Source organism: Octodon degus, unplaced genomic scaffold (assembly GCF_000260255.1).
Source record: "Octodon degus isolate 3935 unplaced genomic scaffold, OctDeg1.0 scaffold00069, whole genome shotgun sequence".
Classification (NCBI taxonomy): Eukaryota; Metazoa; Chordata; class Mammalia; order Rodentia; family Octodontidae; genus Octodon; species Octodon degus.
In genome coordinates this window covers 8,542,846-8,562,136 of record NW_004524645.1, presented here as the reverse complement: position 1 = coordinate 8,562,136, position 19,291 = coordinate 8,542,846, and the positions used below count along the sequence as shown (strand labels likewise).

Genomic DNA, 19,291 nt, shown 5'->3' with positions numbered 1-19,291 from the left:
AGAACTTGTTCAAACCGTTTTAGCAAGGAAACCTAAAATGTGCAGCTTCCTTGAGTGGCGAGATCTGAAGATTGTTTACAAAAGGTAAATTTTCTATTTATCAGAAAGACGAAGCAGCAGAATCAAATGCTAGGTGATTTATAATGGGGAAATAGCAAACTTGAATGATACTTATAAATAATGATTAATAAATATTTAAGTGAAATAGATTTAAAGGAATGTTTTGTATTTTAAAATAACTGCTGTTTTGATTGATTACCCAGACTAAAACAATGAAAGCAGGGAAATTGTCTTAAAACCAAATTATACAATAAAGACACAAATGATTATTCATGCTTAATTATCTTTTTAGAAAAATTCAGTGAATTCATTTCATTACAGGGCAAATTATATTATGAGAGTAATTCTCTACATTTAGACAAGCATAAATGAGTCTAATTCCTTCTCCACAAATGTCTAAAGTAATGACTGATATTTGATGTGCCTTTTATCTAATTTTAAGAATCTTATAAGCATCTTGAATATACAAACCGTTTCAATCATTACAGATATTTAAGAACTATATATACAGGACCTATTTATTAATAGTATTTATTTATTTGAAATATACATGTTGCTGTGGCAGCAATGTTCTTAGATATAACAACTACTTTTATTAAGGATAGATTTTTTTTTAAAAAACATGTCACTATTGCAAAATGACTCAGATTGGCGTTTTATGTTGAATTTTTTAAAAATGGTATGCATCTGTGTTTTCTTGCTGTTTGAAGAAACTCTGATTGTCTTAAATTTCTCAAGGTTGTTCTAAGCATGTTAATGAAGTATGATTTCTTCTTTTACAGAACACGTTTTGTTTTGTGACACTGGGGATTGAACTGAGGGACTTTGCACTGAGCTACATACCCTTTCTTTTTTCCCTTGGAGACAGTGTCTTGCCAAGTTGCCCAGACTGTTTCCTCCTGCCTCAGCCTGCCAGAGTACTGGGATTATAGGCATGCACCACCATACCCTGCTCAGAACATTTCTTGAAGCAATATTTATTTTGTTTCTTCCCCATTTCTGTTCCCTTTTGAATAATTTACTGAATTTCAGATAAAAGCATTTCTGCCTATAAAAAATTCTCTTGTATGGCAGTATGCAAAGAACTAAACATGTGGCGTGCCATGCAGGTGAAAAGGACAGAGGATTTCTTCTCTTTCCTTTATTGCACTCCAAGTATGGATGGGTTATTTTGTGGCGGAGATAGGCAGAAGTGGGTATTATAGGATATAGTAAGTTTCCTAAGTACTACAGACAGGTGAATTTAATCATGTTTGGGTGATTTTGTATCCAGTGGTTGATTTAGTACTTCTTGTGAAAGATCATAGAAAAATCATAGCATTTCAGAGCTGGGAGATGTTTTAGAATAATGTGATCAAGACTTTTTTAAAGTTTTTTTGCCCCAGGCATAGAAGCTTAAAAAATAGAAGTGCAGTTACTCTGAGAAAATCAGGAACAGGTATTCTGTCCCCACTCACTTAGCCTCTATCCTCTGCACAAGACAGTTCCTGAATTTAAGAAACTCTGTTGTTAACCAATTGCAGTTTTAGAAAAAAAATGAGAATTGGGGAAGTGTCTTGCCCAAGGTCATATGCTAGTGACCAACATGGGCATGCAACTCAAATCTTAGAGGCAAAGATTTTGAATAGGGTTAACATAGTTCTAATGTGCATTTCTTAAAAGATTCCTAGGAGACAATGGATGGGGAAGGAGTGTGACTGCAGTGGTGCCTGGCAGACGAGTAGGAGACTGGGTGATAATGATTTCCTAAACCATGAGTCTGCAAAGAAGAGCTGTTACCTATGGAAGCTTGATAAGAAAAGTGGGGAGGACAGACAAAGAAAGGAAGGGACTCAGCACATTTTTGGTTTGGCTGATTCCTTGGAGGGTGAAGTAGAGAACTCAGCTCCTTTTCCAGCAAGCTGATGTTGGGATGCTGTATGACTTCCATTAAGAGATACCTGGCTTTCTGATGGGGTCTGATGGGCACAGGCATGGAATTCTGGGGAAAACAAGGCAGAAAGTGTTAGATAACCAGCCCTGTCAGCAGCAGGCAAAGACAATAAAGAAGTGTCCTGTAGAGTGAGGCAGAGAGTTTCTGAGTAAGATCTCTGATGCCACATGTCACATGAAAATGAAGGTAGAATCTACTCGATTTTATTGTGAACATTTCATAAAAGCCCTTTGCCAGAACATTTTCAATGGAGAGTAGTAGAGACAGTACTCTTGATGTAATGGGCAAAGCACAAAAAGGTGGAGGAATTTAAATAGCAGATGTAGACTATTTTGGGGTGGTTTGCTGTGAAGGACAGAAGAGGTAGTAACCATCCATAGAGAGGGTTAAAAAAAAGTGAGGCTTGAGCTTATTTCTAGATAGGGAAAGGAGTCCCCCATGTGGAGGAGGAAAATACTAGCAAGGGAATCAAGCCTGTGAATGGGCCTTTAAAATGAAGAAAGGAAAGAACTCCTTGGTGTCCTTACACATGCTACCCAGTCTGTCCCTATATTAGGCCACTGCTTTTTAAAAAAGAAATTAACGGATTCTAAGACTCAGATCAAATCCCCTTTAAATAAAAGATGGACTTGACAAATTCTCATGTATAGAATGTGGAATTTATGTATATGTTTTCTGTGTGCGTCCTCTCTGCCCATTTCATACTGAAAACTCATCAACTTACCACATAATGACATATTGTTTGTTAACATTAGCAGATGATTTGTTTTCCCTGTTCCATCTGGAAGAAAAGACCTTAATTAAGCCAGAAAATTACTGTACAGCTTATCTCCTGGTGAATTCAGAACTAGCACTTCAGCTGTTCATAGCAGCAAGCATTTTTCTTTTCTTTTTAGACACGTTCTAAGTTTCCCAGGCCAGGCTTGAACTTGTGAGCCTCCTGCCTCTGTTTTGCAGAGTGCTAGGATCACAGGGATGAGCTGCCATGTCTAGCTTTTCATGTCCTTGTTAAATTGGCTCATCCATGTTCTTCATTCTGGTTTGGCATACAGATAGGTTTCCCCTTTTGGAGAAGGAGTAGGGGAATAGCCATAATGTCGCTGAAAAGACCGACTGAAAATCTGAGGGCTTGAGTTCTGTCCCTTTGAATGTCTTTGTGACTTTAATCAAGTCACTTTGCCTTTTTTCTTCATCCCTAAAATAAATGCTCTTGAGGACAAAATATTGTATGCCTTTCTGATTTCTATTTCATGCAGGATTTAATGGAACAGGCATTGGATGAAAGTCTTTTAGAATTTTGAAGTACTTACATTCCCACATACTAGCTTGAGACTTTGTTGAAGGGTAGTTATTGATTTTCTTTACTAACAAAAGAATTTCTAATCACATACCAGTGGGTAAGAGAACAGTTTAACTCCATTCACCCACAGTCAGCTGATACTGAGCTGACTGCAGAAAAGTCATGTGTTTTGAATATAAGAATAAGCACTTTCAGATGTTCTGAGTACCAGTAATTAGAGTAAGCCTTAATCCACTGTGCTAAAAATAACCAAACATACCTTCTTTCTCACTAGTCTATTATTAATTTTGCTTCTGATTTAGACTTACAAATACTAAGAAAACAAAATGAGTTCATTATCGAATTTTTAAAAAGCGTTTGATACTAAAAATGGGTACACTTCAGGTTCTCTTGGTAATCCTTTACTAAATCAGTGTGATGCTTTTTATTTCTCCAAAGCTCTTAAAATAATGGCTTTGAACATATTTTTGAACGTATTTTAATTTTGTCAGGTGCAAGACTATTTTCATACTGTTGCTAGCTCTGATTTTTAATGTCAAACTTGAGCTTTGGGGCCAAATTGCTGTTCTGGGCAGGTTGCTCAAATCTGGGTCTCCTATAAATGCAAATAATAATGGTGTCTTTGGTAGCGTTGTTGTAAAGATTCAAATGGTAAAATATGCAAAAGTCTAAGGTAACATTTACTATGCCTCTCCTAATGTGAGGACCCAATCAATGGTACCTATTATTATGCTTCTGTTTCTCCTTCCCTAAGCTTTCTGAAAAGAGATTATCTTATCATCCTGATAGCTACGTATTCACCTGAAAGGAAGAATTCATTTATTTGATGGCTCTTTTTCCATTCTTAGTGAAAGTAAACATTCAGAGGGAGGACAGAAAGAAGGGCTCAGTGGTAGAGTGCTTGCTAACACTTCTATGGCCATGAGTTCAATCCCCATCCCCACCCCCAGCATTGCAAAAGAAAAAAACCCAAAAATTTACTTGGTGTTGGAGGAGTATTTTTCTTTTTAAAAATATTATTGGCTGATGTTTAGACACATCAGGTTATTTTTTAGATTCATGCTTCTAAATGATTCATACAACTTTAAGCCCTTTGACTTGTGTTTGAATACTATTTATTTGTAAATAAAGAGGCAGTGCTGCAGATAAAGTGTGGGGACTGCAAGCACTTAACAGTAATCTTGGAAAAGTGTTGTTTATTTGTCCTTTGTGGCACTGGAAATTGAACCCAAGGACTTTTCACTGAGCTACATCCCTGGCCCTTTTATTTAATGTTGTATTTTGAGATGGAGTCTTTCTATGTTGCCCAAACTTGTCTTGAACTTGTGATCAATCCTCTTGTCTCAGCTTCCTAGAATGCTGGGTTACAGGTATATGCTGTGACACCCAGCTAGGAAATCTTGAAAAGAAGTTTTACTCAAAGTTGACTATTAGTGAATTCTTACATAGAACTTTTGGTATTCTGTTCATACCAAATAGCCGGAATTTTTTTATTTTTTTTTATTTTTGTGGAACCGGGGATTGAACTCAGGCTCTTGCACTTGCCAGGCAAGCACTTATTCTACTGAGCTATCTCCCTGGCCCTGGTTCTTAATCCACCATTTTTATTCACTTTAATCTTAAATTTTCTTAATTCAGATACTTATCTATCATTTTTATCACTTTTTCCAAATTGAAAACCCCATTCAAAAGCGTGAGTTAGGATAGAGAGTTGCATCATCCTGTTTCCTTTTAAACAGATAAACAAAAACAGGATAATGATGAGAAAGAAAAGAAGCATTTTGTTCAGAGTTGAATGCAGTGTCCTGTTGTCTTCCATGATTTATTCCCTTCATGATGATAAATGAACACATTCAAATGCCTACTCAAATAAGACTGCCAAGACCCACATTGTAAATAATTTACTGAAAGTGCAAGCCATGATTTGTATGACAAAGGAGTTGCTATGGTAGAATGGAAAAATGCCTAGAGTTAAAGTGAGAGATCTGGGTTTCTTGTAGGAGGAGTACTTTGGGCCTCATTGGTTTTTATTTTAGTTCTAATTTGTATTCAAGGATGATAGCACTTGCTGTTGAAAAGATCAAATCAAAATGTTTTTCATAACATTGAAATTAGTAGTGTTGCAAATACTAGATTATTTTCATACAGAGAAGTAGGAATTCAAAACTGAGGTTGTAGGGGCCGGGGCGATGGCTCAGTGGAATAAGCGCTTCCCTGGCAAGCGCAAGGGCCTGAGTTCAGTCCCTGGTTCCGCAAAAAAAAAAAAAAAACACAAAACTGAGGTTGTGTGTTATCTTTTTACATTAATATCATAAGCAGTAATTGCCTATTGTGTTTTCTCAAAATCACTTAAGTACTCCTGTATGAAAATTACCATTTCAACTGAGACTTGGTTAGAATATCTTAGTTTTTATGTTCTTTCATCCCCAAAGCCTTAAATACCATTGAACCATTTTAAAAATGTGGTTTAATCTTCCTCAGAGGACCTGCTATGCCTCAGAATTGTTCATTAATATGTTTGGTTTTCTTGGGTCACCCAATCTTGTGTCCCAGAATCCTAATTTGGAAGAGAGTATGACTAAATAACCTGGTTGTTAGTTTAGCAGCACACAATTTGGCAGAAACTTTAGTTCAACAACATAGAACTTAGACAATTTAAGAACAGGTCTCAGTTTCCCTTAAGTGATAGGAATTTTCAGTTCTCTTTCTCTAATTTTTGTAATAATTTAGAGCCTTTGTTCTTGGGGATTAATCGACAATCCTAGAAACTTCTTTTTTCAAAACATCCTGTGCTGTGAGAAGCTGGGATAGTGGTTATCCCTGCTTGCAGGAGGTTGTAACTAGAGAGCTTCAGGCTTCTGCAATGTGCTGAGGTCTGGGTGCTGGTACACAAGTGGATTCACTTTGAAAACTCATTGATCTTTCATGACTTGAGGCCCTTGCTGCACATGGCATTCCAGAACATTGACTTCATGTTGACTATGTTTTCAGGTTTTTTTTTTTTGTTTTTCTTCTTTACTTGTAATTTCCATTAACAATATATTTTGTTCTGATTAAATAAATTTAAGGAAATTTGGGTCAGCTATGTTTCAGAATGCTCATAGAAAGAAACCTGAAAGAGAAGAGCAAAATCAGTTACTCTTATAGAGTATCATTGAATATTTTTTTTCTTTTTCTCTACCTGAGATTTTCAAAATTTCTCTTATGCATATATTTTGTAGTTTAGTAGAAAGATAATCTGTACTGTTATAAGAGAAGAAATAAACATACTTACAGCACAAGGGCTTTCACAGTACGACATGAAAGTATACTTAGAAAAGATGATTATAGGGGTAATGGTTTTTTCCACATTTGTGTTTTGTTACAGATATGCTAGTCTGTACTTTTGCTGTGCTATTGAGGATCAGGACAATGAACTAATTACCCTGGAAATAATCCATCGTTATGTGGAATTACTTGACAAGTATTTTGGCAGTGTGAGTAATATTTTAAGAAATTGAATGCCATGGTATTTTTATTTTTTAAAATCATTTCACTAACAAGTTGATTATTTGGTTGTGTTGCTGACTCTAAACTATAGAGAGAAGGCAGAAATGAGTCTTGTTAGGGTCTGTAGTCAGTTAACTAAAAGAGTTATAAGTCTTATAGACCTCATTTTATTTTGATAGAATGAGTTAGAAAATAGAATCTGACTGCAAATGTTAACATTTTGGAAGTACTTAGTATAGAAATCAGATATGGTTAGCACTTTAATGATACTAAGTTATTCACATTGGGAGTATACAGGGCCAGATCTTTTGTTTGGTTGTTTTTTGTTGTTGTTTGCGGTACTGGGGATGGAGCTCAGGACCTTGCGCATGCCAGGCAGGCGCTTATACCGGTGAGCTGTCTCCCCAGCCCTTTTATTTATTTTGTAGGCATTCTGTTTTCAAGTACTTGAATTTTAAAAATAAAATATACTTAAATCAATGGTATTCAGTTAATGTAATTGCTATTTTTAGGAAGACTACCAATATATTTTGGTCAGAATTTATTTTTTGATGCTAAGTAAGCATCTGACTGTCGTAGTTTTTTGTTTTTGTGTTTTACTTTTTAGGTGTGTGAACTTGACATCATCTTTAATTTTGAGAAGGCCTATTTTATTTTGGATGAATTTCTTTTGGGAGGGGAAGTTCAGGAAACATCCAAGAAAAATGTCCTTAAAGCAATTGAACAGGCTGATCTACTGCAGGAGGTAAGTTGCTTGTTCTCTGGACAAGGTGCTAGAATGTTCTGCTCTTGCTAGGGAAATCATTCTTACACTTTGAGAAATCACTCCAAAGCATGCTTGGCATGTAGTGTTCATGTGCAGTCTATTCATTGAATGTGTCAGTCACGTCAACTCAGTTATCTATGGATGGGTGAGATTCACTTTGAAAATCATCTGTTGGTTAGGCCTGTTCTTGACAGCCTATTTTGGGACACTGCAACATTCAGGTCTAAATTATCATGGGACAGACTATTTTAAAGAAAAAGATTGGCCAACAGTAACAGTAAGTTGAGAATTCTCCATCTATTGTGTTGGAATTGCTTAAAATAATCCCCTTTTTTCATTAGTGTGGATAATTAGGAGTTGACTGTGAGATTTTGGCATTTTCATTCCAAATTGGTTCATTTTTTCACCTCATGTTCATTAAGTAAATAGAAATGTAGCCAAGCAAATATTAGTGTTTTCTAATTATATTTATTGTAGAACCTCTAGTCTTGCCTTAACAAAACTAAAAAGTATTTGTGCTTCTCCTTGCTCTTTTTAAATAACAAAGCATCTTTTGTCAAAACTACCATGTTCTTCTCTTCTTTCCATATCCCAGAACCCTAACAGCCCTCTTCCCTTTCTAGTAACCACAGTGATGCTGACCTGAGTGTGGATTTGATGCTTAAGCACTTTCTGTTTCTGAAGTTTAAAATTTCATAAGCTACCTTTTTTATGATAACCTTAATTCAGGTATTAAATTGAATTGTACTTTTGAGTTAATTATGATTTAAAAACATGTGAAAAGGTTACTAAATACAAAAATGCCATGTGTTTTCAGTAGGGTAGTTGTTAAATAGATACAAAGTTTTGGGGTCAGGGATGTAGCTCAGCAGCATAGTACCAGCGAAGGCGCTATTTGTTTTTAAAATCTCAATTTTTAAAAACATTTTATTCTTACAAAAATGGCATACTTTAAGGAAGTTAAGCAAGGAGAGGAGCTGGCCAGTGTCACTGCATCAGTCAGTTGTAGGGGTGGCTAGAAGTTGAGATGACATCATGTGACTGTTAGATGTGAGGACAGCGCCTTGTGCAGTAGTGAACTTGCAGTTATCAAGAATGTGTTGGGTGCCTGCAAAGAGAAGTCATTTACTGGCAGCCCTCAGACCATCTGCTGATCAATAGTGAAATGTGCACAGACCCCTTTTCTTGTGTGTGCAGTTTGCCATGGTGGCTTATTCATTGATTGCAAACATTTCCCTTTGGAGACTTTTATTTTTGACATCAGGTGTGCTAGCTACAAGCTGTTATCCACTTTTGCAAAATTGATTTTAATGTTAGCACCCCCCTATTTTGCTATTGACTAATAAACCTTTTTAAAAAAGAAATAGGTCAAAATCAAGATGAAGTATCGTGAATTTTTCAGTATTTGTCTTTTTGTTCTTAGTGTTTGCTTTTTTTGGTTTTGGTTTTGTTTTGGAGGCAGGGTCTTGCTATGTAGTTTAGGCTAGCTTTGAACTCACTTTGTAGCCCAGGTTGGCCTCAGACTCAAAGGTGATCCTTCTGTCTTAGCCTCCTGAGTGCTGCGATTACACAGATTTATCTCTTGCCTTGATCAATTTCATAGTTTGTTACTATAGAACTGTAACCTGTTCTGTCAGAACCAATTTTTTAATCATTTCCTGATTAATTACACTTGCTTTACAACATTGTCAAAGTTATTGAAGTTCAGCTTTTACTTTTAATGTTTTCCTAGAAAGTAAAATTTAGAACATTGATATTTCCCTATGTCTTTAAATGCTACTGGGAAATTCCGATATATATTGTAATATGACACGGTTGTTAGGGTTACCTGATCACTTGGAATAAAAGCATAAGTGTCTATTTCCCAAGGCAGACTCTATTTCTGACTTCGTAGGCTAAGGATCTTTATTACTTGCATTAGTAGTAGTTAGGAATTTTTTTCAGGATATGTAGATCTGTAATAATTTCGTGGAACTTATAATTGGGGTATAAAATTCACCTAGTCAATGTCATGAAGTGATTTTTCTTAAAAAATTGTTACTATAGCTGAAAAGGTACCTTGCTAATTGCAGCTTGTAGTTTTGTAGTAGAAATGCTAATTACTGGATTTTAATCTAATTTTTCATGGATGTTGATTTTTCTTTTTAGTATCAGGTATTTTCTGTAGATTATTTCTAGGTGCTAAAAAAAACTTTGATCTTACAGTGAACCAATATCTGGCTCAAAGGTATATGGAAATCACAGAATTATTTTGTTTTTCTTTTTGTGAAATATACATTTCTATTCTTAAGACTGTTTATTCAGAAAAATTTCCTAAAATTTTCCCTTTTACCATATTTGTTCAAATATTACATAATTTAGGAAGTTAATTTTATAGGCAAATCAGGCAAATAATCACTACTAAAGAAGATTTTTCTGTTGGCATATTATAATTACACAGTGATAACATAATTCTAATGTGTATTTGAATAATTGCTAAAATATCAGTAGACATTGCAATTAAATTCTGTTACCTTTTTCATTATGCTTAATTACTCGGTAAATACAGGATCATTTTTAGCATTTGTAGACTAAATCTGTGTTTATTATTCGTTTAGGTATTTGATTATATGAAAATATTATTAGACTTTTTGGGAAAATCCAGAAATTGGCCCATTATCCAACTTTTAATGTTTACTAGTAGATACTTAAAGCATCTTAACATGCCACTGGTACTAAAGTAGACTCTTAAATTTTAAGGTATAATGTGTTGGGATTACTAAATTGATATTCTATGCAGTGCTTGGAGTACCCCCATGCATATATTTTAAGATAGATTGAGGGGGTGTAGGGGGAGCTCATGCAATGCAGTAGGATTTATTATATAAACACACACATATAATGACAAAGGAAATAATAGCATGACTTTTTTTCTGTAAAGTCAGACACTTACCAGTTTTTCTCTGCTCCTTAATTTTATAGAGCCAGAATGAAGAATGGGGAGGTTTGTCTGAGGATATCTTATGATAAAGAGCAGTCTAAGGCTTTAGTCCCTTTGACCCCCAACCTATTTATTGGTAACTACTAAATTTACCATTTTTGTGGCATGGATAAAATGGGGTGCTATGCAAAGACTGTTGCACGTGAGATGATCTTAAATCCTTGCTTGATCTGTGAAGATCAAATAGTCAAATACTGGGTGTTGGGCTTTAACCTTCAGTGGTAGATGCATGATGGTATTGATCAGCGCTTTCAGATGTGTCAGCCTTTCTTTTTTATACTAACAGCATCATTTTGAAATTTTTGGGGGCTTTTTTTTAAGCTTTGTTTGCTGTTGGTATTGTTTCTCACTAACTGCAGTATTACAGTGAGGTACCAAAAGCAAGCGTTATACTCATGAATATGCTTCTACTTCAAGATGATCCACTTTATGAGTAGATTTACTGGGTGTGCAGATGTTTATCTGCCTCGTCTATAATGTGGTGCTCTATGGAGAATTAACTGCAGCTATAATTGATTTGTGTTAGTGCTGGGGGCTGCATGTTATATCCTAGTACTATACTATATCTTTCTGAGAGTAATTAATCGGTGGAACTGCAAAAAAATGGAAAGGTAAGAATCTTAGGAGAAAAAGTGACTTGAAAAAATGAGGCTCTTGCAACACAAAATTATTTTAAGTAAATAAATACTTCTTGAAGTACTTAATAGCATCATGCCTTTTAATATGAAGATTTGAGTTTCTTAAAAATTCAGCCTTGCTAGTTAAGAATATTTGGGCATGCTAATCATACTCAAGAACACCTGAAATTGTTTTAAGAGTTAGATACTTTCAAATATATATAATAATGTCATGTAATAGTAAAAAGAAGTTTGATATAAATTCTCTTAAAGATTTACTTTAAGAAGACAAACTCCTGTAATTCCTTTGTAGTCACTACTGTTTGTGTTAAAATCCTTGACCCTCAACCTGTTTCTTTTAAATCGGATTAAAAGTTGACAAGGCTATAGTCTTCTTTGCCAGCATATATCACAGTAGTACACAAACTAGAAAAAATTGACTAATACACTCATTTCTTGTTTTGCAATCTATTTTGCATTCTACTCTACTTTTGTTTTTTAAAGTGCCAGTCCTCACCTACTAAGTTGATTTTATGAGCCCTAAGATTAAATGCAAAAAGCATATCCCAAGGTATCAGTGGTGATTTTTTCATTAAACAGTACTTTCAGAAAAGTTCTATGTTTGAATTTTTTTCCCTACTGACATTATCATTTCTTTTGTTTCCTTTGTTGTATTTTTTTAAAAGATAATTTCCCATTACAGAAAAATTAGCAAAAAAAAAAAATAGTAAATACAGGTAAGCACACTTGAGTATGTTCTTACCCACCAACCAGAGTCAGTATGATTAACTCAGTAGTTCTCATGGGTTGGCATCAGGGCACTTGGCCCTCTCAGGGTACACTGGGCTGTGGCTGGACCCAGTTTTGGTTGTCACAGTAGGAATACATTGCAGCTAAGTACACTACAGTGCATAGGACAGTTCCTCCCCATCTCCTAGAAAGGAATTATACAACCATAAATACCAGTTGTGTACAGGTTGAGAAACTGATTTAAGACCACGGTATGAAAATTCCATTTATATTTAAGGTTGCTATCTCTTTTCAATATTATATGTTGCCTATAGTACAAATAACTACCTGAAAATTAATTTAAAAATGCAAAAGGAAAGGGGAAGTAAAACCCTAAAAATTGTGAAAGAATGACTTATGTGTTAAAGAAGTCATAAATTGCTATAAAAATCACCTCTGTGAGTCACCCTAATCATCTTGATAATCAGTGACTGAGAAGATAATCTATGGCTGACTTTAGAACCTAATCCACAACATTGTTTGATGTCACTGAATAACCTAATTTCCTCAACAACAAACTCTGGTCACTTCTAAACAATTGATTCTACCCCTCAGGCAGGCAGAACACTTTTGAACTTTCTGATAATTGTCCTGCCTACCTTAGAGACTTGATCATTTCTTAAAGGACGAATGGATTAAATGACCAGAATTTATGCACACAGACTTTGCCTTTGTTGCATAGGCAGACTTTTTGTTATTGTTCTTTTACACTCTATTAGGCTTTAAAAATTTACTAAGTAAAACTAGTTCTGAATGTTTGAAGTTTTGATTCCAAGAAATCTTTCTGTTTTGAAAACCTGATTAAATTTAGGGTATTTCAAGTCAAATACAAGTACCCTAGAATAAGTTTAAATTATTTTTTACAAAGCACAACTAACTGCCAGAGAATGTAATTTGTCCTTCATATTTTATAATACATTTTACAGCAGCATTTATAAGGTGTAGTAAAGTTAATCCCATCATTATTTTTAAGGCAAATATAATAGAAGTAGGTCCACAGCACAATGAAAGAGAGCAGAAGCCATGAGTAAGTAACATAGTTCACACATGAAGAAAAGCAAATGATCCCTTTATTAGGGAAATATAAATTAAAGTATCAATTAATCATTTTGTTTATTTCTTCTTGGATTGACAAAGATGAGGACACTTTTTTATGTATTTGGTACAGGGTCTCACTACGCAGTTTGGACTGGTAGTGATCTTCCTGTTTTCAGCCTCCCCAGTACTGGGAATACAGGCGTGTGCCACCACAACTGGTCTCAGTAGCCAGCTCAGTGTGCCCATGGGCAGGGCTGGCAGGGCATGTGGTGCCAGGGATCGAACACCGGTCCCTGCTCTTGCCTAAGCAGGCACTTAGTCCACTGAGCTATCTTGCCAGCCCAAGAGACACTCTTGTTAGCTTGTATTTTGCTTTGGGAGATTAGTTTGGCAATATTTTTTAATAAATTTTTACTTTATTTTAATTCATTAGTTAGATTTTATTCAATAGAAATGTACAAAAGTATCAAGACATATACTCAATATAAATGTCCATCAATGGGAAATAAGTTAAGAAAATTAGAATACAGTCATATATGCAACTGTAGGTTCATGCTTGTAGTGCCTGTCATTCTGGTCTTCTGAATACGGGCTGCTTGTCATGACATGCCAGTTGCTGCCATGCTGTCTTTCGGGTAGATGATTGTTCAAAAAGAAGGGGGTGGTGAATGAAGGCAGGAGACAGGAAAAGGAATGTTGTGGGACTGTACTGCTTCAAGGTTGTATATGGTTAGATTTCTGGACTTATGTGTAAACATAAGAATTATATAATTCTTTATGCCTATTTTAAAAATATATTTTAATTTTTTTAAATGTTTTTTCATCATATTCTGTAGGGACTTAAAGTTCAACATATCAATACTTGATGAAAAATACCTGTTCCATGTTATGCCTAAGATGTTTGATATGCAGACAGATAGTGAGGTTAAGCTTAACAGCCTAGGTTGTATGGTAATAACAGTAAGCTTCTTTTCTGGAGGGTTAACAACCTAAGTTTGCAGACCAAAATTAGAGAAAAAGGAGGGCCGCAAGGAAAGCCAACATTTTGGCCCTAGCCTTCCAAGGTCAATTAAGACTCAGGACATATGCGAACTTATACTGTAACATCATGTAACTCGGTAGTGTCCCAAATTTTCTGATCAAGGAGATTATGGGGCCAAAGAGGAAAGTGATCCATGATGTAGAGTGTGCCTAAGGAGAGTCACATGGTGAGAAAACATTCTCTCAGGCTTTCACAGAGAGCACAATGGCCAAGCAATGGCCATGACTCATCCACATGGCTGACTCTGACAAAGGATCTACAATCTGAGGTACAGGATCTCAGGATGAATCCTGACAGGATTTGACTGACCTTATCAGATCCAAAAGCTACAACTCTTGTTGCATAGGTCTTGCTTTATCTTAGTCTTAACCATCCAGCAGAAAAGTATAAAAACAAAGTATAAGAAGTAAAGCCATGGTGTTATGTTGAGCTGTGGTGGACTCAGGTCAACAATTTCTGACATTGACAGTGAAGCGGAAGTCCCAATACTGTTATGGGCTACTGGACTCTTTTAGCTGATTTTGCTGAGCTCACACACCTATAATATTCAAATGACGGAACTAAACAAAAGGATACAGATGAATGTCCATTTTGTATCTGTGTATTCAAAATGGTTAGGATAGATATATAGTTACATTCTCTTAATGAATGGAAGGATTTGTTCTAATAGTGTTTGTAAATAAGATATCTTGTCTGCATCGTGTACAGCAAATAACCACTAGGAAGAGAATATGCAATGTGTTAATTATTGAAACTGTCCTACCAATTTGATTTGAAACTGTCTCATTGCTATTTGTTTCTCAATAAAATTATGGAAAATAAAATAAAATAAATGAGATCAGTTTTATTTGTAATGATATGTAAGGATACTCATGGTGTATCAAATGAGAAAAGATGTATTAGCAGGATACTATCTTAACTATGACCTCTGAAAATGTTTAAAGTCCCACTCCCCTTTTATTAGAAGTTAAAAGCAATCATGTATTTAGGATTATAATTTTTCCAGACGTGGGAAAATGCTGCTGTATGAATGAAACAGTATACATTGTGTTGTACCAGATGGTAAAGCTAGAGTAGAATTTACTAAAATAAAGTTTCAGCACATGGAGTAAAGCACTTGTCTACTCTTGGCCATTTTAGATACCAACCATCTGGAGCAACCATATATATACCTCTTGCCACTCATTGCTAACTAAACATTAAAAAAAATTACTAGATTTTCTGAGTAATTCACAGATGCTTCTGAAGTAAGACTGACACTGTGAGCCCTATTGTCTAAAAGTGATTTGAATGTCTTTTTTTAACTCATTGATCAGAAAAGATAATGCGTGAGTCAGGGTGCTTTGTGGCCTTTTTGGGCTTTAATCCAAAGAATTGGGTTCCAGAGTTGAGTATATAGACTTTACGTGTTTTGCCATAGAAGTCAATTAGAGGCAGTAAAAATGACCATTGCGTTTTAGAATATCAAGGACAAGGGACACTACTTTAAGCAAAAAAAAAAAAAAAGTGACAGGAGCTCTTTTATAAAACAATCAAAACCAGTAGAGCAATAACTTGAAATTACACTTTCCTATAGTTACTTTTCATTGAATGAAAGTCATTTTTAACCAGACTGTGTACTACAATCAGGAGACGAGGCATTCAGTCTTGGATTATCCAGTACCATTAGTTCACTAGGCACTTCTCATTTCAATAAAACTTACACCTACGGATAATTACTAGTTTTCCAATGTTCATTATAGCTTCTCTGTTGATTTTACTTGTGAGTCATAAGCCTAATATGGTGACTGTCTAGGAAATTTTATGGTAGTGGGGTTTGTCTTTTCCTAGAGAAGTAGGTGGTTTTGAGGACAGGTGTAACTTGATTCCTCTCTGCTGTGTTTGTCATCCTACACTTCCAGCTACATCTGCTCCTTTTTGTAGGGAATTAAAACCAAAGTTATTGTTGGTGCAGAGGAAAGTTGAAGATGCATGTATACTATGAAGGAGCTGGTGAAGATACTAAGGAAAAATTGGAAGGAGGAAAAAGTATACTGTATTGGGAGGGACAATGGGAATGGACGCAGAAGAACGGACTTTGGCAAGAAGCTTCTTTATTATCAGGCAATGATGGAGTAAAGCTATAGATTTTTCTTCATGGGTTAGATGAGCAAAATTGAGGAAATTGGAATTGCCTATCAGACACGACGTCATCTAGAAGACCACTTGAGACTGAGGGGAAGGATAAGGACAGGTAGCAAGGAGCGTGGAGCATTAGCAATACTTTGTAGGCAGCGAATTAGTGATAGGCAAAGGACTACCCAGGACTGAAGGGCTATTTCAGGTTGAAAATGATACTTGTGTAATCTTTACTCAAAAAAATAGGCTTTTAAAAAGTCTGTCCTAAGGGCAACTTGTGGCTTCTTGTTTGTGTAATGCAATCAGATTTAAATATTTTTCTCACTACCATTCTGTCCTTTATTGCCACTTAATTTCTTTTCTTTTTCTTTTATTTTTTCAAAAAATTCAAAATAGTAAAAAAAAAAAAAGAAACAATACAAAATTTCATGAAACAAAGTAATAGGAATTCAACAGTGGTTGCTGTACTGCATCTTGTTAGCTTCAAATTAGTTGTTTAGGTTACCAGATATAAACCTTTTGCCACTTAATTTATTTTTTTCCATAATTTTATTGATAAACAAATAGCAATGAGACACTTTCAAATCAAATTGGTAGGACAGTTTCAATAATTAACACATTGCATACATTCTTCGTAGTGGTTAATTGCTGTACAAGATGCGGACATGATGAATAGAATGATTTGTTCTAATGGTGTTTGTAAATAGGATATTACTGCCACTTAATTTAAATCACTAGCATTTTTATATGTTAAGAAACTCAAGAGTTTTCTAGTAGTTGGTAAAACTGTTTCCAAAGGTACATGTGGGAAAAGCAACATAGTAGGCGTAGTCCTGCACAGGATCCTTTGCATACTATAACAGACTTTACTAATCAGTAGAATTCTTCTGGATCTCAAAATATGTACTGGTAGTGTAAGAGCACAGAGTACTGGAGCTTACATGGAATTTCCTAAGTTTTCTTTTTATATGAGAAAAATTATTGGCTAATTGTGAGCGTACTTGCATCATTTAGCTAAAAAGTCAACCTTAAATATTACTGGTCCTCAAGGCATTTATTATAGTAGAACTTTTTGAGACCCCAGCAGTCTGAACTGGGAAATTATTTTAAACATATTATAGCAACGTAAAACTGGTAAAAGAATACTACTTATGCCACCACTGTTACTTATTTTTGTATATTTAGAGTTTATTTTCTTCTTAAAAGACGTTTTTCCAGTGGAGGAGTTTCTTCAGTGAAAAGTATTTTTCACAATTGATGGGTCCTAATCACTCAAGTACAGTAATATGGATCATTGGCTGTACAGAATAGTTTGGCTTGTCATCAACCCTTTCCCTTTGTAAAGGTAGTAAAAGACCTGACAGATGAATGAGTGGTAGGAATGCGTGAGTGGTCACATTTCAGAATGGTTCCTGTAGAATTTTTGTTCTATTCCTAAGTCTTACCCGGAAAAGAATGACTCCATATTCAGCCCACTTTGGGAAACCACCTTTCTCTTAGTGGCATAAAACTCTGCATAGTTTGTTTTTACTTGATGCAATATGAAATTAAGAGAGAAAACAGGTTAAGAACTGTAATATAAAGGCAAAAAAGCCCTGGAATTTAGGCAAAACGTTATTTGATAGACTTAAACTTTTCTTATTCTCTCTCCAGAACAGAATACGTATCACAGCAGGAGTTTCAATGGGTGTTCTAAGAAAAACACCGTACTAGAATACATGCTGGAGTGCTGACATGCATCAAAAAGTAGTAGGATATATGAATTCAGTTTACAGTTATAATTTTGTTAAGTTTGTTATATCTTAGCATTACTTAGTTTAATTATATTAAATCCCAAGAGATAGTCCCAATTATTTCATGAAACTGATGTTATGCTTTCATAGGAAATTTTGCTCTGATAGTGATCAGTCACTGGGGGCTTTGATTTATTTTCTATGGAGAATATTAAAATAGGCTCGGAAGTTCACTGCAAAGGTATCCATTAAATACTGTAATTTGCTAATACCATCAGTAAAGTAGAATTTCCCTGTTAAAAAAACGTTGTAAGAAAATGAGTTGGGGGTTTATAATTGAAATTTATTTTAATTGCTTGCTGTTTAATTTTATTATCTATTCTAAGTGGAGAAAAAGTAATCTTAAAATGTTTAGGAGTATAACTGGATTTTATCTTCAGATATTACTATATTTAATGGTTGTATAAATGTAGAAATATGTTATTGGGGGGAGACAGTTTACATGTTTTTATAGCCAAATATATCAGAGTTTAAGCTTGAATAAATACAAAAAGGAATATGTAGAATTTTCCATGTAATTTCATGCAATTGTGTGTGCAGGAAGACAGGATCAGCTTAAACCACACTTCAGGCTAGCTTCTTTTCCCTTGCTGACATGAGAAACATCCTGTGACAGAAATTTTTAGGCAGACACATTTAACAATTTTGCTTGGAGAGTTCTTTAAAAGTCTAACTTGAAGATTTTTTTTAAAATTCATATTCTTAGTCTCAAAGTCATAGTCAATAGATTTACTCTTTTGTAGCTAAGTGAACAGTTAAAAGCCTTTATTGCTACTTAAAATACCATATGGGTAACTACTTTCCATTATCTTAGAAGATTTCCCTCTGGGATGGCTACTTCATGTGATAAAATCCTGATGAACTTAAGACATTGGTGGAAGGATTTATTCTATTTTTTAGTTGACTCGGTACTGACTAGATGACTTAAGCTGAAAATCTTTTCAGAATATTACTAATAAAAACAATGCTTTAAGATATTTTTAGGTGTAGGTGATCATCTTTACCATTGTATAAAGTTACATAAGATAAATCTGAACTCGTCATTGTTGAAGAAATTACATGTTCAGCTGTAAAACTTAAATTTTAGGCAACTTTACTGTGAACTAAACATTCTAGAAATCTGATTATATGAGTTTGTGTATTGTGTGTAAGAATATATGCATTTCTCTTGTAGCCACGTCATGAATATTTTAATGTCCCTGTGTACTAAATGACTACTCTTCAAGTATGCAGAATTTCCCAGAGGAAATAGAGAGCTGATAAACTTATGAAAGAAAATGTCCTCAGCATGGTGACTGATTATCATGTAAAATAATTATAGATCATTTCAGATCTAATATCTTTATGATTGTATTTTTTCCTGTTC

General features: G+C 34.8%; 1 protein-coding gene across 2 annotated transcripts in view; it reads left to right on the top strand.

Moving 5' to 3' along the window:
- Positions 1–6: 6 nt before the first annotated feature.
- Ap1s2 (adaptor related protein complex 1 sigma 2 subunit) overlaps positions 7–19,291 on the top strand; it is a 24,717-nt gene continuing 5,432 nt past the window's right edge. The window contains exons 1-4 of one of the 2 annotated variants that reach the window (XM_023719566.1): positions 7–84; positions 6,661–6,769; positions 7,390–7,527; positions 19,100–19,282. In XM_023719566.1, the coding sequence (XP_023575334.1) occupies positions 38–84; positions 6,661–6,769; positions 7,390–7,527; positions 19,100–19,135 (330 nt within the window). In that variant the 5' untranslated portion in view covers positions 7–37 and the 3' untranslated portion in view covers positions 19,136–19,282. Of the gene's footprint in view, positions 85–6,660; positions 6,770–7,389; positions 7,528–19,099; positions 19,283–19,291 lie in introns of those variants that run through there. The other variant, XM_004635077.2, reaches the window with a different exon arrangement.